This window comes from Gouania willdenowi, unplaced genomic scaffold, assembly GCF_900634775.1.
Source record: "Gouania willdenowi unplaced genomic scaffold, fGouWil2.1 scaffold_278_arrow_ctg1, whole genome shotgun sequence".
Taxonomy (NCBI): domain Eukaryota; kingdom Metazoa; phylum Chordata; class Actinopteri; order Blenniiformes; family Gobiesocidae; genus Gouania; species Gouania willdenowi.
Genome location: NW_021145036.1, coordinates 2,592 through 29,116, shown reverse-complemented (window position 1 = coordinate 29,116; position 26,525 = coordinate 2,592). Strand labels below are relative to the sequence as shown.

Genomic DNA, 26,525 nt, shown 5'->3' with positions numbered 1-26,525 from the left:
ACTTTCTGTATTTTTGTTTTCTGTAAGTTTGTTTCTTTGGAGCTGTTCTGTAATGTGTTTTTGCATGTTTTTGTAGCCATTTTTATTTTATTTAAGTGGTTGTTGGTCATTTTTGTCATTTTATCTTTTATGAGTCATTTTGTGTACTTTGTGTATTATGTTGGGATTCATATTCCAGCACTTCCGACATTTCCCTCAAATCTAAAATGAGACAAACGCTTAACAGTGAATTGCACAAATATGATTAATATCAGCACATATGGAGGCTTATTAAGATAAAGTTTTATTTAGCCAAAATATTGGCTATATTGTCAGCCCGTCAGTGCAACAGCTCATCAGTTTATTGCTTGGACTCACTGTCCATCAGCACCTTGGCCTCTTTGATTTTAGCTGCCATGTATGAAGATCCACCTGTAGGACGACAAACACATGTTCATTTTAGCAGCAGGAGTTCTTTAGTCATTTTACAAGCTACAGACCCAACAAACCCATTCGGGGTCAGGATGTCGCCAGATACTTTCAAGAAACTAAGAATATTTTTTGAACAATTAGAGCCCTTTTTTACGCATTTTCTGCAACTACACCAAACTCACTTTTTGTCAAATGTTTTATCCTTTTTGTGCATTTTTGCTACATTAGTCCCATTTCTGCTACTTTCCTATGAAATTTAAATGGCTTTTCTGCACATTTTTTCCACTTTCAATACATTTTCAGCACTTTATAAACCCTTTCCACCACTTTTCCTACCTAATGTCGCATATGTTGACTAGTGCTGAAACGATTCCTCCAATAAATAGATTACAAAAAAGCTTCGAGGCAAATTCTCTGCCTCAAGGCTTCGTTTAATTCATGTCACCAAAGTGCGTATCACGGCCGCTTTGTACGCACACAACACACATAAACAATAAAAACTATAGAAATAAATCTATCCAGGAGGAACTAAATTCTGTTTCTGTCCACTTATTTACAAAATGAGATTCTTTAAAATGTGTGTTATCACTAATTCATCCCATCATTATGCTCTATAGTGTGGTAGTTGGACATAAGGGGGTACTTGGATTCAGAAATGAGAGAAAGGGGTACTTGAGCCAAAAAAGTTTGAGAATCAATGGTATATATTACATCTCGCTTGTTTATGGGTTCTGTGGATAAAATGTGGTGAGTTTGAAAGCAGGTCTGTAGCTGCAATTTTCCTGACTTATTTGTTCAAAGCTACACAAAACCTGTTTTTAATGAATGTCTATTTTGGAGTTGTAGTACCTGAAAACATTTCAAACGCTTGAAAACAGAGGTAAGGCTATAGTAAGGGATAAAAACTGGATTTACAACGCTTTTAACCCATTTTATTTCTGATAAAAACAAGGCATTACTTCTTTAAAGATGACTCTATACTATGACCCAAATAATAATAAACTTCCTGGATAACAGTGGCTATTATTCAAACAAATAAATAAATATGGTTATCACAGAGTCATAGAACAATGGACCATCATTTTGCTGACTTTATGGATGGGCCCCAAAAAGCTCTCCCCTTTATTCCCTCTTATAGATGGCCCTGTCTCCACATAACTGTTCTTCATTGTTCATGTCTGTCTTCAACCACCTTCAGGTACAGTGGGGGTCCCCTGTCTCTGGAACCTTTATTTTTGGAGTCGCGCTCTGAAATGGTTAAGAACCACTGCTGTAGAGGACTTGATTTTTTGTGTACAATGTTTCCTTTGCTGATCTGTACTCGACACATAATGCCTGGGACCTCATGACGTACTTTTGACACTTGAACTAGGCCTGGGCCGAAAACAGATTTTGCTGGACGCAATTTATTGCCAATAAACAATATTATTGGCCTATTTTTTTAGACTAATGTAACCACTAATGTAATGATAACATATCATAATAATGCAAGTACACTCTTTCAAATGCAATCAACTTCTATTTCTCATTAGTATTTTTACCATTACTGTTAGCAAAAAAATTGCACTTTAATAAATATCACAAACGAAAACAATAAAATAGACCCTGTCTCTGTTAAGGAAAAAAACACCTCAAATGCAAAACCACACACAACCAAAGCCATGAATAAAATGGTTTATCAAGTCTCTCTCAAAAACAAAATTGCACTTGCAAAAAATATTAAACACTGAGGCACAGAGGTATACAGTTGTACATTCCTTAACAGGAAACACTTCCAATCCAGTTAGAACCTTTGTAAACAAAAACGCTAGCGGTCCCGCCTCCCCCTGTTTCAAAACATCTTAAAACATACAGAATGGACCAAATAGTTTCCAGTTTACCACATTCATTTCACTATGGAACAAACATGAAGGTGCTGAGAGTGAACCCTCTTGTCATCCAGCCTGTTTGGAGGCCAAAGACGAGGAAAACAAAATACTTAAACTTAGCTTGATCGCTAGCCCTGCTCGGCATCCCCGCTTCTGCTTACGATCACACCGCTTACCTCTCCTACGCTGGCGGACACCGCTGGTACTAGGCTCCGCTGCCTCACAGGCCGCTGGGTGTAGCCGGAGTAGCAATCCGAAGCTACGTAGTAGGTCCAGAGTTGCCGCATGTACTGGACTATAACAGTTTGATTTACCTAAATCTAAGATTGCCTGGTGGTGGTACACTATTTTAGAGTAATTACGCTGCAGGTTTACTGAGAAATTATTAGAACTGACTGCGTTATCTGCTGTTTAATATCCGTTGCTAACACTAGCCTCTGCAGCCAACAGGCGACAGGCTCGCCGCCAGATACGCATGAATATGGCAATATACCAAAGCCGGAAAACTTATCGAGTTCATTTTATTTACCATCCGGTTAATTGATTTATTGATTTTCAACCCAGGCCTAACTTGAACATTATCTTTGTCATTCAATTCCACAAGAAGAAAATCCACAAACACAACTGTGATTTGCAAATGTAAGTGTGCAGTGGCGTACAATATTTAAAAATACAAACATGACTTGTGCATGCACAGATCCATTGACAGTGGCTTTATCCCACACAGGAAACACAAACACACTCACCTTTGTCAGGATGGTAGATCATTATTTGTTTTCTATAAGCCTCTTTGACATCTTTTTTTGCTGGCTGTGGGCCTGAAACACACACACACGCATTATTGTGTGATTGTAAAATATTGATCTGCTCTGAGAAGACAATAGGACGTATAACTGTACATCACGGTGTGATCACGTCCACATACCAAACTCCAAGAATCTGCGCTGCTTCTCTCTTAGACATTACTCCTTCGAACCCTCTTTTATAGACTCCTCCTCCACAAACCTGTTTGAGTTCAGTGTTCACTCTCCATGTTCATCCCACATGTTAACTTAACAGTGTGTTTGTGTTTCCTACCGTGGAAGCTCTGAGAGAGGGGAGGATAAGAACCGACTTTTATACTCGCTCAGATCTTATCCAGCAACAAACCTGGACCTGACCAAGTTAGGTGTTCAGCCTAAGTTACCACGGTGATTTCCTGTAGCTCGGTAAAAAGTTAACCCGCGTCGTAGAACAGGACACACCAAATAAATCCAGGAAGTTAGTGCGATGAGAGAAAATCCTGCTTCATAATAGAGACCCATAGAGCTGCTCTGACTCAGTCAAAGGTCACTAGAACTATAATCCAATCATGAGTTGTCTAAATATTCCCACTCCTATCGAGCAGTAATTGGTTGAAAACTCATCATAAAACCTAAACCTATTTAAGAATGATGTTTTTATGTTAGTAAGTTAGTCAATCAATCCTTGGTAAAAAAAAAAAAAAAAAAGTAACTTAATTACCTCCACCAAAGAAGTAATCAATTATAATTTTATCATTATGTATTGGTTTGTTTGTTAGCATCACTCATCATTGGCAAAATTTCAAAAATTCATATCTCGGTTTATGAATGACCAATATTACTAAGCATTCCATCACAATTTTTCAGGAAAACAATTAGGAATGCCCAATAGGGCTGGGCAATATATCGAAATTTTTATTTTGGCGATATAGCAAATTACAATGTTGCCTATAGCAAACATTTTTTTTTATTACTGCTTATTTTGTATTAAATTACTTAATTTACGAGTTGCTGCTTTCATCACTTCTCAGAACAGCATGAAAAGCTCAGTTAAACCAGCCACACTACAGAACTCACTCACACTCCCTTAGAGCTTACAGATAATGAAAACCCAAAGTTCAGTGTCTCAAAATTAGAATGTTATGAAAAAGTTCACCTGCAAAGGTTTCCTGAGCCTTTAAATGGTGTCTCAGTCTGGGTCAGTAGGCTACACAATCATGGGTACTGTAAGACTGCTGACTTGACAGATGTCCAGAAGACAGTCATTGACACCCTCCAAGAGGAGGGTTAGCCACAAAAGGTCATTGCTAAAGAAGCTGGTTGTTCACAGAGTGCTGTATCCAAGCATATTCATAGAAAGTTGAGTGGAAGGAAAAAGTGTGGTAGGAAAAGGTGCACCAGCAAAAGGGATGACCACAGCCTTTAGAGGATTGTTAAGCAAAATGCAATCAAGAATTGGTGGGAGCTTCACAATGAGTTACTGAGGCTGGAGTCAGTGCATCAAGAGCCACTACGCACAGACAAATCCTAGACATGGGATACAAATGTTGCATTCCTTGTGTTAAGAAACTCCTGAACAAAAGACAACGTCAGAAGTGTCTTACCTGGGCTGTGGAGAAAAAGAACTGGACTGTTGCTCAGTGGTCCAAAGACCTTTATTCAGATGAAAGTACATTTTACATATCATCCAGAGTCTGGAGGAAGAGTGGAGAAGCTCAGAATCCACCTTGCTTGAAGTTCAGTGTGAAGTTTCCGCAGTCTGTGATGCTTTGGACTGCCTTGTCATCTGCTGGTGTTGGTCCACTGTGTTTTCTGAAGTCCACAGTCAAAGCAGCATCTACCAGGACATTTTAGACATTCATGCTTCTTTCTGCTGACAAGCTTTATGGAGATGCTGATTTCATTTTCCAGCAGGACTTGACACCTGCCCACGCTGCCAAAGGTACCAAAAGCTGGTTGAATGATCATGGTGTTACTGTGCTTGATTGGCCAACAAAATGGTCTGACCTGAACCCCATAGAGAATCTATGGGTTATTGTCAAGAGGAAGGTGAGAGACACTAGACCCAACAATGCAGATGACCTGAAGGCTGCTATCAAAGCAACCTGGACTTCCATTACACCATGAGCAGTGCCACAGGTTGATCACCTCCATGCAACGCAGCATTGATGCAGTAATTCATGCTAAAGGAGTCACAACTAAGTATTGAGTTCATAGAAATGAACATACTTTTCAGAAGCCTTACATTTTTGTTTAAGTTATTCTTTTTTTTTAATTAATCTTATGTAATATTCTAATTTTCAGAGACTGAATTTCAGGTTGTCATTATCTGTAAACCATAATCATCAACATTTCAAGAAATAAAGGCTTGAGATATTTCACTCTATGTGTCATGAGTCTATATCATATAATGGTTTGACTTTCTGAAATGAGTGACAAAAAATTACAATAAACTTTTTCATGATATTCAAATTTTTTTTAGATGTCCTGTACATTTGCTTTGCCTATTATACAAATACTAAATTAAACAATTGTAATAATAATCATAATCATAATCATAATTGTGTATTAAAATCTAATTATTTACTATTTTAACCCCCCCAACACAGTAGATGTTGAAGATCTGTCCATGGTAGAAGTTGCTCGGGAGCCGAAAAAGTGTGTGCACCCCTGCTATATTGGGACAATTTTAAAGTGTGCACGGTGGGCACACTTGTCACACTCAACTATCCCATGATGCATTGCGAGCAGAATGTAAAATGGTCCTGGGACTGGTGTCACGTACTGAATTTACCTACATAATGAGATTATAAAACTAACATAATCCAATAAACAAATAAAACGTGTCTGTTCACTTTGAAAACAAAAATGAATTAATGTTTTTTAGCCAAAAGTTCATTTTTCAGTAATGCACATATACAATCTCAGTACGATGTGCTCTCAGTACATGACACCGGCAAAAAAAAATCAAACATCCCCTTTCAAAATAAAAACATCTCGTCTCGTCTTCCATTAGTCTTTTTTTAACACTTATGTAAAAAGGGCTCTTGTTTTGAAGTTAACAGGAAGTTTGGTCTCCTGGTCTTTCTGACTCATTAAGGAGATGGAGATGTTCTTTATGTGGTGGAAGGCTGTTTTTGATTTAATCTAACAATAAGCAGTTAGATCAAATCTGAGTCAATCAGAACACCAAGGTTCTAGCGTTTTCCACCTGTTCTTTGATTACCTCCAGTTTAAGTCACTTATTATATAAAATTAAGAGGCTCTTAAACTACAACACAAACATGGAACAAGAACAAAAGAATAAATATTTACATGTTTATTAGTTTAATATAAAAATATATCAAATATATCTGTGAAAGTCCAAATGACCTAAAACCAACTATTTATCATATATGTATTTACATGTATAAGGATTCACTTCTTGACAAAAAAAGTCCTGATTCTTCGGAAAAGCCTTCGAATCCTCTTCATCAAAGAACGTTTTTTTGTTCCACTTGAAGACTGATCCAGAACTTGATCATTTGTATGAGTGGGAACAGAAACCAGGTCCACATCAGTTACAGGAGGGAGATCATATGAAGCTTCTTCAACCAAGGCATCACAACTGATTGAAAGTTCTTCTTCTGGCAGAGTCACATTGAACATATCCCAGGATGTAGCGGCCAAATTCAGTCTGTCACCATCGTTTGATTCTGTCACACAGGCTTGATCCAGAACAGACTCTTCACCAGATGCAGGGCAGGTTGTGTTATCAACCTGTGAGGAGGGTTGATAGTGTCTGCTGGTCTCCTGCTGGTTGAGGTGGGATGTAATGAAGAAGTGGTGAAACTGAGCCTGACAGGGAGAGATCCTTTCATCTCCATCCAAGCGCAGGAGATGCTTCAGCAGGTCGACAAAGGCTTTTCTGTCCTCAGCCTCACCACTTTCTTCTCCTGGATGAACCTGCATTTTAATACAAGACACTGGTTATTACACAAGCTCACACATCAGGCATATCAGTGAGTAGTTTATGGTCAGGATATCTCACAAGCTTCATGGCAGTCAAGACTTAATAACAGGACAGTGAATAGATTTGGACACTGCATGAATTTACATCAGATTTTGTTTAAAGGAAATCTCTCATTCATCATGAATAGCATTTTCCAAATAAATGATCTACAATATTTAAACAGTAATCTATGTCATCCATGTTTTAAGAGTTATTAAACTTAAAAACTTGCTTTTTTTTACTGTAAATTGACAAAAAACAAATGTTTAAATAGAAAATGTTAATTCAAAACTTACATTAACCAGATCATCCAAAGAAGAGAACTCAACGAAACGTTGTTCCTCCTCAGGTACGATGTTGTTCGCAGCTTCATATTCCTCTGGTGTCTGGGAAAACAAGATGAGTGTCATGAAGTTCATTGTAAAGTTAAACTTTGGTGAACTCAGGTTTGCCGAAAAAAAACTTCAGTTTTACCATCAATCGCCATTTTGGGCTTCCCTCAGCCTCACAAAAGAAGCTCCTGGTGTGAACCCCGGCCTGGAGCTGGTCGTCCTTTGGTAGACCAAGAAGCTCTGAAACACGCTTCATCATCTGATAATCGCAGGACACAGACAAGAGGTTTTCTCCAATGTAGAGGAATGTGAGCAAACAACCCAGGCCCCACACATCAATGGCCTCGCTGAAGGGAAGGCCAATGGAGACTTCAGGAGCCCTGAGGAGCAAAGACACGAGTTAAGAGTGAGAATCTGTGACCAACAAATCAATACAATACAATACAGGTTTGTCATAACCACAGCTAAGCCATGTGAGGAGAAATCCTCCTACCTGTATCCTAGAGGCTGAAGGTCAAGGCCAGGCTCCATGCTGGAAGTTGTAATAGCCAGACCAAAGTCGATTAGTTTGACTTTCAATGGCTGGATCTTCCCACTGACCACCATGACATTGTCAGGTTTTATGTCAGTGTGAATGATTCCAAGGTCTTTCAGGGAACCTAAAGCCACCAGTAGCTGCAGAAACAAGATCAGAAGACACAGGATTAGAATAAACATTGTCTGTTTGCTGTATAGGCTTTACACCAATCTGATTGGCCTTTCACCAACCAATAAGAAAGGGTTTGAAAATACATCATTTCTGCTACTTGACTTCCGTCATAGTCTAAGTAGAAGTAGAAGTAACCCTAACCCTAACCTAACCCTTTTGCTGCTGGTCAGATGAAATACCGATCAAGACCAGACGTTAAGTTACAATTCAAAAATGAATGAGAAGAAGGGGGTGTATCTGTCTTTAAAGGGGGTGTACCCGCTTACAAACCAAAACGCCCCTTTTTGCTGCTGGTCGGATGATATTGCATTAATTTGTGGTTAAAAGGTCACACACACACACACACACGCACACACGCACGCACTCACGCACACACACACACACACACACACACACACACACACACACACACACACACACACACACACACACACACACTCTGACAACAAATATTATAAACCATACCTGTTCAGCAATAGAACGGATTTCAGTCAGACTCAGGTACTCCCACTCTCGGTTTTCCATTAAAGTGTAAAGGTCGACGTCCAGAATCTCAAATACCAGGCAGTTGTAGTTCATGTACACAAAATGCTCATAAAATTTGAGCAAATTTGTGTGGTCAGCATCCAGGACACTGATTAACTTCAGCATGGAAATCTGTAAAAAAAAAAAAATAGAAAAAAGAAGAAGAATGCACAGTTTGATTTAAAATACATCATCTGGTTCCAACAGGTCTTAGATAATCTTATATTGTTATTTTGCAAATATCAAAAAAGTGCAAATGGTAACAAAGTTTGTTTTCAATGTTGGATTAGATATGAATAAATATATAAAGTAATAGGTACAAAAGCTATATAAACAAGTGTAAATCAGCTTTACATTTACATGTATATTGATATGATATGTACATGGAATATTAGGTTATGAATAAATAAAAATAGATATGTTTATTCCCAAAATTGCATTGAAGAGAACAGTCCTGAAATGTACATTGCTATGTTGAAGTAATTACACATTAATAACAAAAAATATTCTTCATAGAGTTTAGAAGTAGCAAAACCTGAGCCCTCAAATATGATAGAAGGTACAAACAAGTACCTCATGCTCAAGATCTTCTTCAAAGCCCTCCTTGATTATTTTCACAGCCACCGTCTCATTGTTGCTGAGGTTCTGGCACTTGACCACCTTCCCAAAGTTGCCTTCACCAACACACTCCAGGATGGAGTAATCCACAGTGCTGCTGTGGAGAACCTGAAGTTCAGCTGCTGCAGTAGAAAGAAAGAACAGAGGGTGAGTATAGACTAGTTCAGTCTGTGTATGTGTCTGTAGTGGACAACATATTTTCTCCATAATTGTATTGTGGTTTCCACAGTCAGTGATGGTTTGAGGTGCCATGTCATGTGCTGGTGTTGGTCTACTGTGTTTCCTTAGGTCCAAGATCAACGCAGCCGTCTACCAGGAAGTTTAGAGCACTTCATGCTTCCTGCTGCTGACCAACTTTATGAAGATGCAGATTTCATTTTCCAACAGGACTTGGTACCTGGAAGAGACTCAATGCAACTCATACAACAGTTAGTAATTTGATTGGAAAAGAGACGTCACATTCCATGAGTGCTGATCAGGGTTGGGGTCAATTAAAATTGTAATCGTGTAATTGATAATTAAGTACAATTTTGGTGTAATTATAATTGTAATCGCATTTGAAAAATTATGTTGCTGTTGTAAGAGTAATTAAACTGTAATTGAATTCAGAAAATTTAATTTTGTAATTGTAATTACCACGTAAATTCTATAAAAATTGTCAATTATAATTTGACACAAAAATTAAAGAACCATGTTACAGTTTTATGCACAGTTTTACACATATGTAGTTAACAATTATTAAAATATTTTTCAAATCCAGCTTTTCCACATTTTACCATTAAAAAAATATAAAAATTGAGGGGTACACTGACACATAAAAGGCTCAGATGCCCACGACAAAAATATTAGAACTTATATTTTCATTGATTAGGAAGCCTAACAATGTAACCAATGGATAGGAAATAAATTAGATGATAGAAATTAATTTTTAGTGTGTTTTAGCTGATTTAGGACCTGTTATCATAAGAGATGCTAACAGAAAGCTAACACAAGAAGTAGGTTCAATGTTATTAGGTTATTTATTTCAAGCTCAGTAATTGTGATTGGACTTTAGTAATTGAAAACACAACTGTAATTGACTTTCTGAGGATAAAAAATAATTGTAATTTAATTGTGATTGGGGAAAAATGCTGTTCACTGTTATCTTAATTTAATTGTAATTGAACATGGGTAATTGAAAACGTAATTGCTGATATAGATCAACAACAGCACTGGGACTTTATACAGACATTAGTCAACGGTCAGTTAGGAAACGTTTATGTGTTGCCTGGCAACAGCTAATATCACACTTGAGGTGGTGCTGTTGGGTTAAATATCAGCACTGGTATGATGATCAGAATCAGAATCAGAATTCCTTCATTAATCCCAGGGGGAAATGACTTTTGTTACAGCCACTCAAGAAATAATCACAAATAAAATAATAAACGTTAGAAAGAATAAACGTTAAATAAGTGTATACAGTAATTAAGTAAAAGACTGTTAAAAATAAGGATTAGATAGATACAGATATTTACAACAATCAAATCTACACCAGTGCTGATATTTCAGCACACCAGCACTCCCTCTGGTGTGATATTGCTTAATTATCCATCTCAGGAATAAAATACAGGAACTATTTTTATGAGGAGACATAAATACTTGCTGCTACACCACTGTAATAACACACACTTTCCAGTCTAAAGGCCCTCTCTAAAGTATAAAAGCCCTGTTTGTCATTGAGTCTTTCTTACTTGCAGCAGCTGAAGTTCCAGAGAACAGAAATTGGGACATTTTCCACTCAGATGCTTTAAAAGTCACATAAACAGTTGTCTTCACAATGCTCACTAACTGCAACTGCTCTGTCTTCACTGACAGCTCGTTTTCATCTCATACCTGCTCCTGATTGGTTGAGGACTGTGGTGGCAAAATTGATTAATTATGTATACTCCCATGATACAGCTTCTCTAAATGAATGTCAGTTGGCCCCAGTTTAATCTCGAAGGCCAGAGCACGTCCAAACCCTCCCCAGACATCACACACACACACACATCATATACACATACACACACATACATCATATACACATACACACACACGTCATATACACATACACACACACATCATATACACACACTCATCCACACACACACACACACACACACACACATACACACACACACACACACACACACACACACACACACACTCATCCCCACACACACACGCACACACACACGCACACACATCTAACTTTCACTGACCCCCCCCCCTGGTCTCTTCTTTTGTTGTCTGTGGAAGGAGGAAGGTGGGTGGGACGGTGGGGTATAAATGTGTGGAAAAAGGAACTTTTGGTCTCTTCTTCTTCTCCTGCTCTTCGCGCCCTTTCCCCTGGCCAGGGGAGACCAATGCTTCGTCCAACCCGCTTTGTACCTTTTCATTTAGTTTAGATTAAATCATTTTTTATTACTTCATCATCTCTCCTGTCTGGTCTTCATCATTTATCACCACAGAGTGTGTTTCCAAGTCAAAGATGAGGTAACCGTAAATTTCACCGTAACAATTGGCGTCACTATAACAGGATTCATCTTCTGCTCTGGGGGGCTTCGGCCGCGGACCGGTACCCGGAGAGCGGACGCGCTTAAAACCCCAAAGCCAGCTTTTAATGGTATGGGACTCCGGGTCTGCCCCGCGGTGGTCGGCTCTCGGACGGAGACTGGATCACGAACCATCGGCTGATCCTCAAACACCAATTCGGACTACGAAGGTAAAGCTGCCTTTAAATATATATATATATATATATTCACTCTGTGTTGATAGACAGATTACCAGTCGAGTATTGTATTGAATTTACTATAAGTTCCCTATACTTTTCTCCGGGCTCCGGTTATTTTTGTTCAGGCATCTAGGACGGCTGGTCATTATTTACTCTGATTTTGTTCAGGCACCTCCACGGACAGCCTGTGAGGTCCTGACCATAGAATAGACAGACAACCAAATTTTCCGAAACACCCCGGTGTCGTATACCGAGTTCACCTCTGCACTGAGACCAAAATGGATTAAAACCCCAAACCTAACCTAATCCAATTAACTGTAGTGAAGACTACAGGGAGTAAAACACTAATAATGGGGATCAAACAGACTGATGAAGACATCAGTGAGATATTATTGGATAAGCTAGCACTATTTATAGAAAATGAGTTCCTAAATATGATGAAAAATCCAATAAACAAATAGTATATGCAATGCGCATATACATTCTCGGTATGATGTGAACTCGGATCATGAAACCGGCAAGCTTTCGGTGAGTTTTACCTTTTATTTTTTTTTTTTATTTATTTTTTTTTTAATCAGATTTCTCCCTTGTTGTTTGACTTTAATGCTTTCATTTCGGACGTTTACACACACACATCCACACATACATCGCACACACACACACACACACACACACACACACACACACACACACACACACACACACACACACACACACACACACACACACACACACACACACACACACACAAAAGACAGAGCCTCCGTAGCCATAGTGTGAACAGATGTCTCTTCCGTGGGGGGGGGATGGCCTGTATCTCCTTTTGCCCCTTTTGTTTTAATGCAAACAGTTCCTTTTGGTGTAGGGGGAAAGGGGAGGGGGAGACTGCAGGAATATCATTACACACAGAGAAATGATTTACACAGACACACATTGACTCTATCCAGGCGTAGTGCCCCTCATTGGCCAGTTTAGTGAAAGGTCACATGATTAGACACTACATACTTGTAATACGGTCTGTTATTAATACATAGATTGCCAAAACTAACAATGTTGTGGCTTCTCACCTTTCCCTCTGCCTGCAGAATAGTGCAAAGCCATTGCAACACTCAAACAAACACACAGATGAATACATTATTTCATTTTATTTTATTTTAATATTACTGTTATCATCATTATCATTTTTTTTAATTATTTTATTGTTTCTGTTGGCTTTGCGGTTGTCCCTGAAGAAATGATATCTTCAATGAAAGCTCTTAATGAATGAAATCACCTCCAACTCTTATGCTAATGAAATGTCAACATCATACAAAGGACTAAGCTTCTACCAAGAACTCAACTCTCCCATTCAGCAAAGCAATGCTGCAACAAAATGACTCGCTCAGTCCCAAGTCAACTCTTCATCGTCTATGGAATGGGCCGCATGCCAGTGCTGGGATTAACACATCCTGCCCATCATCAAAGAGTGAGAACCTGTGGGCATCGGAGTTGGTTGAACACTCCCCCACCAATGAGTTGAGGGTTGAACACCACGATTGCTGCCTGAATGATGGGCAACTACTGCAGACTGGTCACACGTCTGCTGGAACATCTTCACCAAAAAGACACTGTTTCAAAAGCCACGAGGATACCAAGCCAGAAGAAGTCCACCACAGCCTTTGGTGGTAGTGCTATATCACTTTAGCCTTGAACTTTGGCATAGGGAGGGGACAACTAGCAAATAGCCAACAAGCTTCTCCTTCGATAAGACAATACTAACCCCTCTATCTTCTGACTGTGCACTAGATTATTTTGTTTTCAATTATTCTCTCACACGCAGACAGACCAGACATATAGTCACACACTCACGTTCATAACTATGAGCTGAAACACAGGACCACCATAACTTCACACGGAAAACACATTTATTTGCACTGCTTTTGCCTTTATGAGAAAGACAAACAAAAGGGAGGAAAATAGTTACTAATGGTTTTGTTTTTGTTTGCTTATCTTTCTTTTTATTTTCTTGTTGAGGGGAGACCCCCACAATGCAAGATATGGTTACATCCGTTGAAGAAAGAGCCCTCTGTTGCCTCAGCTTTTGGAGCTGAAGTTTTTTATTTTTTATTCTTTTATTGGCCATGATTTTTTGAGCTCACACGTTTTTTTTTCTTCTTTGTTATTTCTGAACGATTCTTCTTTTACTCCTTTGTTTTTACTCAATTTCAGGAAAATTGAGACAGACATTGAGGACTGCAGCCTCAACCAAGTTTACATTTTGACATTTTTGACCGATACCCTCGTAAACAATCTGTACCTTACCCTTTTGAAGCTGCATGCGACAGACAGCCTAGTTCAACATTCATCGTTGTCATTTTGCGCGCCTCCTCCATACCGCGTCGGACTGTCTTGCCGGCCCGAAGCCACTCGACAGCAGGGGAGGTACCAAATTTTTCCCGAGAAAACTGTCCCATTAGTTGCTATGAGTACTATTGTCTCTGCAGTACTGTGCGGTTGAAATTTGGGTGTTCCAGTCCGCGGGTCTGTTCTTTATCGGTTACGTGCTCTGGCAGATATCTGAAGTGTGTATGATTCTCTGGCTTCGTTTCTGATGTTGTTTTGTTGACGTTTTGGGAATATTAGCTATTGAGAGGTGTTTATCTCCGGCGTGTCGGCGTATTTGTTCTTTTGAAGAGCATTACTGATATTAGCTGTTGAGGGGTGTGTTTGTCTCCGGCGTGTCGGCGTATTTGTTCTTTTAAGAGCATCTACTGATTTTAGCTGTTGAGAGAGCGCAGGCGTTGTTTCCTTAAAAGGTAGCGGCTGTATGGTGTGTGTGGGTGTGCTTGTCTCTAGCCTACGGCTATTGAGAGGTGTGTTTGTCTCCGGCGTGTCGGCGTATTTGTTCTTTTAAGAGCATCTACTGATTTTAGCTGTTGAGAGAGCGCAGGCGTTGTTTCCTTAAAAGGTAGCGGCTGTATGGTGTGTGTGGGTGTGCTTGTCTCTAGCCTACGGCTATTGAGAGGTCTCCCCGCGTATCGGGAAGGAGTATTTAATAGAAGGGATTATTGTTTTATTTTATTTCTTCCTTCTCGGTGACTCGGGTGGAGAGGTTTGTGGTTTACCGCTCGGCGGTCTGTCTGATCAGCAGTTATTGAGATATTGTCGGAGCGCGTAAGATGGGTAAAGTACATAGCGTGGTACCGGCTAGAGATGCTGTGGACTGGGACGCCCCGTTAATACAACAAATGAAAACTAAATATGGACCAAAATCATGCGATAAACTTGAGGTTTAGGTCGGGTCTTTTGGCTTCCCGTCTCGAGAATCATTAAGTGAGCGACAACTGGGCCATTTAGTTTACCAGGTTTTAAAGGTTATTTTTCTGGGTGTTTAAAAACACCAAACGACATTTTTAATATATAATACCACTTTCAGTGAAATGACTGGCTTTGACCTTGACTGACCTTACTGTTCATGTTCAGTGTCCATGTTTTTTGTTGTTGTTGTATGTGTATACTCGTTGTTGTGTACACTTGTCTATGTCTTCGTCGTAGTTGTTGTTATTGTGTTGTTTTTTACTCAAAGGAGACGAATCAAATCCAACTAAAGGAAAGGGATATTTTAAATGATTCATTTAAGTCTTAATGTTTTCCTCTCTTTCTGTTTCTGAGTGTTTCCGAACAGACAATGCCACCGCCTTTTCGACTCCGATCCTGCCTCCTTCAGCCGTCATGCCTGGTCACTGCTTCTTTGATGAAGGATGAGAATTAAAGGGAAGTATTGTCCATAACTATAACCGGGAAGCAAAGGGGAAATAGATTGAAATAGACACGTGACAATATGACACATTGTGGATGTTCTAACATAATATCTATTCCAGAGACTACAGAGACTTCCAATCCAACTGCAAAAGTGGGGACAGATCTTCAAATTTCCAAAAAGGAGCGTACAGTTGACCCTGGCTTTGACCTTTTAAGGCTGAGGAGGAGGAGGTCGAGGAGGCTGGAGGGCACAAAAAGCAGGCGGACACAAGAGAGAGGAAAACGGAGACACATCCAAAATGATCAGATAAGTGATTTTCCAATGATATTTATCATATGGTTTTAAGAATCCAAATGCATTCTTCTACGCCCCTCTGATTTTTGATTTATATTTTATCATAGGAAAATGATATACAAAAACCCTCCAACCATTTTCTTCCCCCACCAGCACATAGCGTGCAAGACCATAAAACACTTTCACTGGGTTTAGACATTTTTTAAGAGTAAAATACAGTTCTCAACATTGGGTTGGTGGCCCAATCTGGGTCGCCTGAGATTTAAAGAGGGTCCTCCTGAAATTCTTAATAATTGATAGATATGAATGAGATAGTTTAAAGTTAAGTAACTTCTGAGCATTAAAGGAAGCTCTCCAAACCGTGCTATGGCTTGTCACTCCTACGAATGGGATAAATGCAGAGAGCAAAAGACAATATGATTGTTCGACTCAACTTAACTTTAATTCTGTCTAACCTTAAAAGGGCCAATAATCTTGCTTAACTCTGGTTCAGACACAGAATAGGAGACACTTTTGCCACCAATTTAGAAACGAATGAACTGACAAATTCAGCTCTATGAAAAAACTAGGTTATGTTATTAGGTGTGGAGTGTTAACATTATTTAGAATAAATAAAGGATAGAATAAGATTTCTCCTTCATAAATAAGAGATAGCAAAGAAAAATAAAACCCGATACAAACAATTTAAATAAATAACATTTATTTATTTGGTTAAACTTATTTGGCTTTCTCACATCTCCATGTCTCCCAATTGTATGCATTCATCTTGAGAAGACATGTAGCCACGCTCCACACTTTCCGTCTGACTTGCATGTCCTTCTCTGTCCGAACTCTCCGCCTTTGTCACTCCAGCCGATCGCCGCAGATGGCAGGCCTCAGACTGCCACCAGGTAGGTGGGATTTGGTATGGTCCCGATTCAAAACCTTGTTTACCAACTGCTCTTTTTCCTGCTTATGCAAAATTGACACACGGTCAGGCCCATGTGTCAAAGGGTGGTATGACATCTGCAATTCAGACAGTGTGGTACACAAAGGGATTTTCCTCTTTTGCAGCCGAGTTTTGTCAGAAATGTATGATCTGTGCTAAAAACAATCCAGGTAGAAAGAAGCCATTAACTAGCTAGACAGCTCACCCACCGCCATCCATGCCTAAGCACTGTTTGATCATCATAGACATGTTTTCCAAATGGATTGAGGCCTTTCCAACCAAACATCAGACAGCCACGGCAGTAGCCAAAGCACTGCTAACAGACATCATTCCTAGGTGGGGCATTCCATACAAAATTTCTTCTGATAACGGCACACATTTTGTCAGCCAGGTGATAACAGAGTTAGGGCTGAGATTAGACATGGATCTTAGAAAACACTGCAGCTATCACCCTGAGTCCGCTGGGGCCGTAGAAAGAGCTAACGGTACTCCGAAAAACAGGTTAAACAAGTGCATGGAGGACTGAACTGGATCAAAGCTTCACCGCTTGTCCTCCTTCAAATGAGACAACAGGTCCATCCGAAATCTAAACATTCACCCTTTGAAATCCTTTTTGGGCGGCCACCCAATGTGGGTCTATCCCCCTCTGTTTCGTCCTGGGCTGAGACAGCTCTCCAGACGACAGTTTGATAAAATACTGTGCACAACTGTCCACGATTCTTACTCTCAACAGGTCCAGAGTACGAGCGGCCCTCCCACTGACTACCACCGAGAACCTCCATGACATTCTTCCAGGTGACTTTGTGATCATGCACAACGCGAGACGGCTGTGAAGGTCGCAGAGCGAGCCACATGGATTCACGCATCACACTGCAGGAAGGTGCCAACACCAGCCGAACCTGCCCTCGAGACGACTGGCCTAGCGGAGGCACAGCCGACATCACAACCGATCGAGGAACCGCTGTAAAGAGGCACACATCCAGGAGCAGTGCCTTGACGAGCCTTTTGTTTGCCTTGAAGGTTGCAAACGAAAGGAAAAGACCTCGGGGAGTCACAGAGCTGACTCTGGATACGAGGCATATGGCCTGTTGAAATATCAGAAATCCTGCTTTGAGGACGTCGTGGGAGAAATACCGATCGCAAGCCTTTCCCGGTCACCATTGTTTGTCCAATGGACTACGAGGGGTTGAGCCAAAGTTACACTAACTTTGTTTAATTAAGTTTTATGAGTTTGGACTGTGCTTTGCTAAGGTTAAACATTTTACTAATTAATTTTGCTTCTTTTTTTGTGTTGGACTTTGTCCAAAAAGGGTGGATTGTGGTGGCAAAATTGATTAATTATGTATACTCCCATGATACAGCTTCTCTAAATGAATGTCAGTTGGCCCCAGTTTAATCTCGAAGGCCAGAGCACGTCCAAACCCTCCCCAGACATCACACACACACACACATCATATACACATACACACACATACATCATATACACATACACACACACGTCATATACACATACACACACACATCATATACACACACTCATCCACACACACACACACACACACACACACATACACACACACACACACACACACACACACACACACTCATCCCCACACACACACGCACACACACACGCACACACATCTAACTTTCACTGACCCCCCCCCCCTGGTCTCTTCTTTTGTTGTCTGTGGAAGGAGGAAGGTGGGTGGGACGGTGGGGTATAAATGTGTGGAAAAAGGAACTTTTGGTCTCTTCTTCTTCTCCTGCTCTTCGCGCCCTTTCCCCTGGCCAGGGGAGACCAATGCTTCGTCCAACCCGCTTTGTACCTTTTCATTTAGTTTAGATTAAATCATTTTTTATTACTTCATCATCTCTCCTGTCTGGTCTTCATCATTTATCACCACAGAGTGTGTTTCCAAGTCAAAGATGAGGTAACCGTAAATTTCACCGTAACAGGACGTAGTGCCCTCTGCAGCCAATCAGATACGACTTCTCATCGGTTAAAAAACAATCACGTTGTGATGGAGAAGCCCTATGCTAATGACCTAATGCCCCGTTCTGAAGTGCATACGATACAGTAGGTGTAATGTAGTGACATCTATCTGTGCTTATTTTCCGTTTATTCCCGTTCTAATTCAATAATCTAACCAAATACACATAGGCGAAGGCTTTAGTTCTTTTCTCCTCCAGTAGAGGGCAGTAGTGCAGCCTCAGGTTAAATCAACCTCATAGAGAAACAGTAGAAGAAGAAAAAGGAGGCGGAGCTTGAGATTTGAAATTCTCGGGGCTTGACAAACCGGAGTGAAAAGACTTAATAATATGGAGGACCAAACCTGAAAAAAGTATAAATAAATAATAGTATAAATAAATTTAAGACATTTAATTATCTATGTTCTATTTATTTAACAGTTTTTTTCGTTTTATTCACTTATTCACCCATTTATTTATTCATTATTGTATATATTTATTCCAATATTTATTCATACATTTATTTAAGTATTTACAATTTTGGCAGGTTTGGTCCTCCATAGAATAACTCAGACAATTAAAGTTATGATGTTGATGTTTAAAAAAATGTGTGATGTAAAGTTCATGCACTATTAAAAAATAAAAATAAAACTAATAAATAAATAAAACTAATAATAATAATAATTTATACTGTATATATATATATATATTATTCACACATTTTACATGTTTACTATTTATAGAATAATAATATAAACATTATATTTTTAATTTTTTAATTATTTATTTTAATTTTATTTCTGCAATCTTTAGAACAAGAACAAGCAACATTGAATTGTCTAACTAATCTGTTGAAAGCTTATACACTCCTACCCCATTACAAAAACAAGGATCTCTAGATCAGTGTTTCTCAAATGGGGGTATGTGTACCCCAAGTGGGTAATTAACAAATGATAGCATTAACATGGATACAAATATGGGGTTTTATAATGTTTGTTTTGAGTTAAAAATGATCATGTAAATGATCTTGATTCAGTCTTGGTCCCACACCAGGCGAGAAATGACCTGAAATGATAAAAAACTATATAAATAATTCTGTTCAGGAGTCACTAAATACCATTTCATTCCACTTATTTACAAAATCAGATCATGTTATCACTAATTTATTCCATCATTATGCTCTATAGTTGTTTTTTCACAGAATTCTCAGCAAAATGTTGTAGTCGGACAAAGGGAGTCCTTGGATTCAGGAATGACAGAAAAGTGTTCTAATGCATTGGTTCTAAAACAGGGGTACGCGCACCTTTAGGGGCACATGAGCACATTGCATGCAGGTGGTACTTGGAAAGATTTAGGAAAGAATTTAAAAATAATCAGGAAATGTTTCTGGTTTATTTTTACGCTATTATTTGGACAAATTCACCACAAACCAACATATTATTGCTGAATAGAATATAACATTTTTTTGTAATTTATTGAAACGTGATTATTTTGTGCAGTCGATGCTATTTTATCAAACTTCTGACACTTTAAGACAATAATTAGCTACATTTTCTATAGAAGACCATATTTACTTGTTATTGAAGTAATCACATAACAGTTGCATTGGTATTTAAAAAAAAAAAAAAAGTAAATTCCACTTTTAATTCCACTCGTTGTTTTGAATTAGATGAATCCTTAGGGAAGAAATGTTGGAGACACAGTGAGGGGTCAATTCTAAATACAAAATATTGTGGCAATATTTAAATGAATATTATTCTCAATCACAATGAATACCGTTTATTATGTTTATTGAGTAGGTATTAATATATTTTACACCATTATATACTGTATATATTATTACTGTCCTAGGTATCATTGTTGTTCTTCTTTCTTCTATTTACTAACAATATATGATTTAAAAAGCATTTTAAACTGGTTTATGTTGCTGCTTTGTTTTATTTCATCCTTTAATTTAACGCCTGCTATTGTTATACTCATCTCTTCACTGTTGTTCTGGTATATTCCATTTTAAAAAGTAGTTTTCCTCTTAAATTATAGTCTCCTTCTCTCGCTAAAAATCTTTTCTGCAACCATTTTGGAAGTGCACATTTGCTTGCTTTATATACTGTATCATTTGGACAGTTTTGAGTTGGATAATGTCTGGGATTTTTAAATCATGTTGGAACCAAGAGCACAGTGAAGCCCTTTAAAAGAGAGAACACACAGTGACATCACAGCGTGAACTAAAATGCTAAGACACACAATGTTTATAGGTGACACACTGAGAATTCCTGAGAATTCAGTCAAATGACTTGGTTCCACCGAGTGAAAAAAAAGGTCTCCGAGAGGCTCTTGACATCCGCTCATAGAATATCCACGTCAAATTACAGTCCGATTCAACGAGAGTTAACGGAGGAGTAATCGTTTGATAAATGGGGCCGGGAGTAATGGGCCCCATTTATATATTGGTATGGTATGCGTCAATTATTCAGTACCACCAATTGTTGCAAGATTTGACTCACAAATAAATGACAAAACGACCCTCGGGCAACTAATTGAATTGTGCGGGGCATAATCATAATCTCCGTTGAATTACCATTGGAACGATATATTACACGACTATGTTCCCAAACATTTGGAAATGACCATAAATGGGGGGTGGGCCCCTGGGCCCTATTTAAAAAAAAGGGCTCCGAGCCTCTCATCATATTCATTCATAGAGTATTCATACCAAACTGCATTCCAATCTAACGAGAACAAACGGAGGAGTAGATATTTGAAATATAATTTATATATTTGAGTAGATATTTTTCAAATATCTACTCCTCTGTGACACGTACGGGGTAATGGGCGCCATTTAAATATTGGTCGTAATATTTGACTCGCAAATAAATGTGAAATCAACTTTAATTTTTTTTTTCTTCTTCTTTTGGGGCCCCTTGGGGCTCCGAGCGTCGATGTGTACACATCCATAAATTATACCTTTCAAATTTCAGCCCGATCGGTTCATGAGTAGTAGAAGAAGAAGAAGAAGAAGAAGAAGAAGAAGAAGAAGAAGAAGAAGAAGAAGAAGAAGCCCGGCCTTTAAAGAAGTGATGAAGCAGTACAAACATTGACCTGATTAAATATGAATACATAAACAAAATACAACAAACACACACATACAGTAGGTGTCATGTGTAGGTACAAAGAGCGGGCCCTGTTCATCCAAGGGCCACATTATCAACATTTATGTCAATATTTAGACTAATAATGACCAATCTGAGCATTATTACAGGAAAGGAAAAAAGGGTTTTGTGTGTATTTCCATTGTTTTGTATGTTTTTGGAGTCATTTTGTATATTTTTTTATTAGAAGCCATGCATAAGCTGCTGGGAACGAGTTCTTTCTGTCTTTTTTTTTCTCTGTTTTTCCTCTTCTGAGGAAATCTTACTTCCCATGGACAAACAGGCCAATAGTCCTCATGGTGGTGCTACAGTAAGCCTCTAAAAAAAATGGTTTTAATTCACAACAAATCAACCATATGTGCTACAGATTAGCAGCTTTCACCAAAATGTAGCCCCGACAATGAAGAAACATGTATATGCTTAAAACCATTGCAAATTATAAAGTCTATCTCTGTTTTTTTATCTCCTCCCACAATTTTTGCACAATTTGCTCAATTTCCACCAATCTTACTTCAGCGTTTAGATTGTCCTACACAAATGATGGACGCAGATTATTGATTAATCAAAAATTGAGCCTACAGTGCATCGACACATTTGACTGTAAACAGTTTGTAAACATATATTCTTGCTACATACATTTTCAATGTTCATTAAAAAAATACAAAAATCTCAGAGTTGTGGTAGATGATGTTTGGAAGATGTCAGAATTTTATCTTAAAAACTGAATTTTCTTGACAGCATTTTGAATTTTGCTCTCATTGCTAACAAATGGTGTCAATGCAAAAATTGCATTATTAAAATGTCGGTTTTTCTCTTATGGAGCCAATAAATCGTTTTTTTTTTTTTAAACAAATTACCAACATAACTAATGCTGTCTAGATGCAATATGTGTATTTTGGGATGTTTGTCTGAATAAATACATTTTTGACAGCCGTTTGAAATCTGTGATAATTCCATGTGCTAATTAGTAGGGGTGATGAAAAAAAATCTATTTCGTGATATTACGTCGCACAATTCTCGGATTGATTCAAACTGCATCCATATCTATTTTTTTAATTTATTTTATTATTATTACTATTTATTGTTTAAACTTTATTTAACCAGGAAAGTCACATGGCATGTTAAAGCCAATGTTTTGAGTGTAAAATATGCCAATAAAATATATTCCATACATAATGTTCTCATGAGGGTGTACACATTTACAGATTAGTTGTTTCTTAAGTCATATATTAAAAGAAAATTGCAATATTCGCCTTATACTTTCATATCAGAATATATTGTATCGCATCGTGACCTATATATGTATCAGGGTACAAATCGTATCGCTAGATGCCAGGCAATACACACCTCTACTAATTAGCTAAGTGACATACTGTAGTGATAAAATTATTACACAAACACGCAAAATGACTCATAACACACAAAAAAACAAAAGTTTGTATAAAATGACAGAGGGCCTGTACTACAATCCTGTTGATCCGCGGACCGATAAAGTCATTAATTAATTAATTTATTCATATACACTGTTGGCGACGCTGACAGCCTCAGCAGGAACATACAGCAGTTGCGCTGCTATAAACAAAGTGGGGACCCTCCCCACTTTGTTTATAGCAGCGCAACTGCTGTGAAATGATAAAACTAGGGGTGACCATGGCTCAGTGGTAGAGCGGGTTTTCCAATAACTGAAGGGTTGGAGGTTGGAATCCCGCTCTAGCCAAGTAATTGTCGTTGTGTCCTTGCGCAAGGCACTTTACCCGCATTGCCTCGTATAAATTGGTATGAATTGTGCATGAATGTTGGTGTTGGTCACAGGGGCCGCAGGCGCGAAATGGCAACTACGCTTCTGTCGGTATGTCCCAGGGCAACTGCGGCTACTTTGTAGCTTCCCACCACCGGTATGACTGATGTGAGTGACTGGTGTGAATGAATAACGGTTTCTGTACACACTTGCAGTCTCCTCGAAAAAAAGCTCTATATAAATCCAAACCATTAATATTATTATTATTAATATAGAAAATAAATCAAGGTACTTCTTCTAGCACTAGATGGCAGCACCTGCAGCCAATGAAACGTAAAGCACTGGTTGCACCTACTAAGGGCTTTTCCTCCAGTCTAAATTCTTATAGTGTTGCATGTCGCTTTGGACAAAAGTGTCTGCTAAATGAAATTGTTGTGCTTTCATCCTAGTGAAACTGAGATGGACCAAGTGAATAGAAACAAGTCTGTGCTGTAATGAAGTGTGGCTGATCAGAGTGCTGTCTGTTGATATTAGATGAATTAATATTGTATAATCTCATTGTATAAAATGCATTTCCCAAAATACAGTGTCCCAGACGTGCAGTGGCAGAGAAAAAACAGGAAGCTGATGGCAGACAAAGGCCTCTACCAGAAGCACTCCCTGGACCATCCTCTGCTAAAGGACATTGCCACTTACCTGGAGAAGGAGCTCTGCAACGAGAACTTTAAACAGGAGGTGAGGACTACCATTATTATTATTATTATTATTATTATGCAAAGTTACAGCCGTAATGCCAATGTCTTACATTTTCACTCAAGCTGTGAAAACATCATATTTGCTGACTTTAGCGAAATGAGTGAAAACACACTAATTCTAATAATGTTTCACAATTGACAAAATTAGTCCCATAGTGTTCAAAATCTGCTAAAGTTATCCAAAAGCATCCAAATATCAGAATGTCATGTAACATGTTTTCTTTTTTTAGGTGGAAAATGTATCAAGGTACCTTTACTACGCTGACCCACAGACACCATCCCTGCGGTTTGTCATGGAGAGAGAGAAGCTCAGGGCCTACATGTGTGAGCTCAGTGATGCAAAGCTGTCAAAACAAACACAGCTGAATTACTTGAAGAGCTTGAAAAGGTTAATAGCATTTTTTTTAGTTTTTCCACATAATATCAACACTTTTGTAGACAATGGTGGTATTTTGCTTCAGTACATGTACATACTTACAATCCTTGCACTTCCTCCAACAGATTCCTTTATTTCCACACGGTGAACACCAGCCTCAGTAGTGATGATCCAGAGCTCCATGCGCAGTGCAAGGGCTTTATGGAGTTCATTGGGTTGCGCCAGAAGGTTTGCTCAAAGCAAGTGAGCAAAGAGATCACCCAGAGGAGGTACGTTGAACTATTATATCAGTGAATTGGAATACAGAACAGATAAGTGAGCAATGTGTCTGATAATGTTATGATCATTCATTTTATTATTTTCCTCATAGGCACTCCCTGTTGACTGCACCCGATAATCTGACACCAGCAGAATGCTTGACATTGCTGAAGGTGGCCAAGAAGGACTTCCTGGCTGTTATCGGGAAGGTCTTTGAAGACAAGAACGCCGTGCTGGTGATGGCAGAGTGCAGCTTTGTGGTGCACTATCTACAGGCAGTGGTGATACTAAGACACCTCCAGCGACCTGGCGTGGTTGAGCACATGACTGTGAGTATTATTGTGCTCTTTTTTGTCTTAATTGGTTCTAATATCTTTTGACATTTTGTAACCAAACAATATGCTATCCTTGATTTGCAGGTAAAGGAGTGGGTTTTAAGAGTATCGGACTCACGTGGCAACGCTGTCATCGGAGTGAAGGAGCACAAGACGGCAGCTCAGCAGGTGGCCACATTTGCCCTGTCTCAGGAAGAGGAGATGGTAGGTTCAAGTTCAAAGTTCAAGTTTCCTATGACAACCTATTCAAAGCAGAACTTAATCTTTATTGCTATTTTCCTCTGTCAACAGTGGTTTGATACATACTACACCAGGGTGCGGCCCCAGCTCCTCAACTCCAAGAAGAGGAAGAGAGACGATACAGAGGAAGAAGAGCGATTCTTCGTCTCCACGACGGGAATGCCCATCTATAATGCTTCCAATGACCTGAGCCGCCTGCACAGCAAGTAAGCAAACCACCATGATTAATTTCACCTCATATAGACTTCTACTCATAGCTGTCTTATGCCCCAGATAAGAAGTGTTTATACATCTCATTTTAATAAACTGTTTAAACTCTGATTTTAGATACAAACTTAAGCCAGTGACCAGCCAGACAGCACGTCGTGTCTTTGAGACAGCCACTAAGTCTCTGTCAGAAGTCGAGAAGTCCCTGGTTGCTGACTACCTCACCCATTCAACTGCAACAGCTGAGAAACATTATCGGATGAGGCAGCCGGACAACGTTGGGTTGGCCTCTCATGTGTTAGCTAAGCTAGCTAGTGATTCGGGGTAAGCATGTTTCCACATTTATCAACACGATTAATAACATCTAATCTTATACCTGTTCTATAATAACCTTAATTCTTTATTTTTCTCTATAGTGCTGAGTCTGCTGGTGAGGGTACCAGTGCCGGCCATGGTCGTGTCCGTAGTGCCGCTCATTCTGCACAAGGTAATGTGCAAATGGATGTCCAGGCAGCTTACGACAGACTTGTGGAAAGTCACCCGG

The 26,525-nt window shown here is 39.0% G+C and overlaps 1 protein-coding gene and 1 long non-coding RNA gene across 2 annotated transcripts; both read right to left on the bottom strand.

The window, feature by feature from the left end:
• Positions 1–357: 357 nt before the first annotated feature.
• On the bottom strand, positions 358–11,077 carry LOC114459268 (homeodomain-interacting protein kinase 1-like; the record flags this gene model as incomplete). Its single annotated transcript, XM_028441579.1, has 8 exons — positions 10,967–11,077; positions 9,192–9,358; positions 8,559–8,750; positions 7,878–8,059; positions 7,527–7,764; positions 7,349–7,438; positions 6,766–7,006; positions 358–411 (listed from the first exon to the last, which is right to left on the bottom strand). Coding segments are annotated over exons 1-8 (1,204 nt in total), but the record flags the coding sequence as incomplete, so codon positions are not given.
• Positions 11,078–24,876: 13,799 nt separating this feature from the next.
• LOC114459267 (uncharacterized) lies at positions 24,877–26,314 on the bottom strand. Its single transcript, XR_003673292.1, has 3 exons — positions 25,653–26,314; positions 25,044–25,505; positions 24,877–24,909 (listed from the first exon to the last, which is right to left on the bottom strand). It is a non-coding gene; the product is annotated as an uncharacterized LOC114459267 (long non-coding RNA).
• Positions 26,315–26,525: the final 211 nt, after the last annotated feature.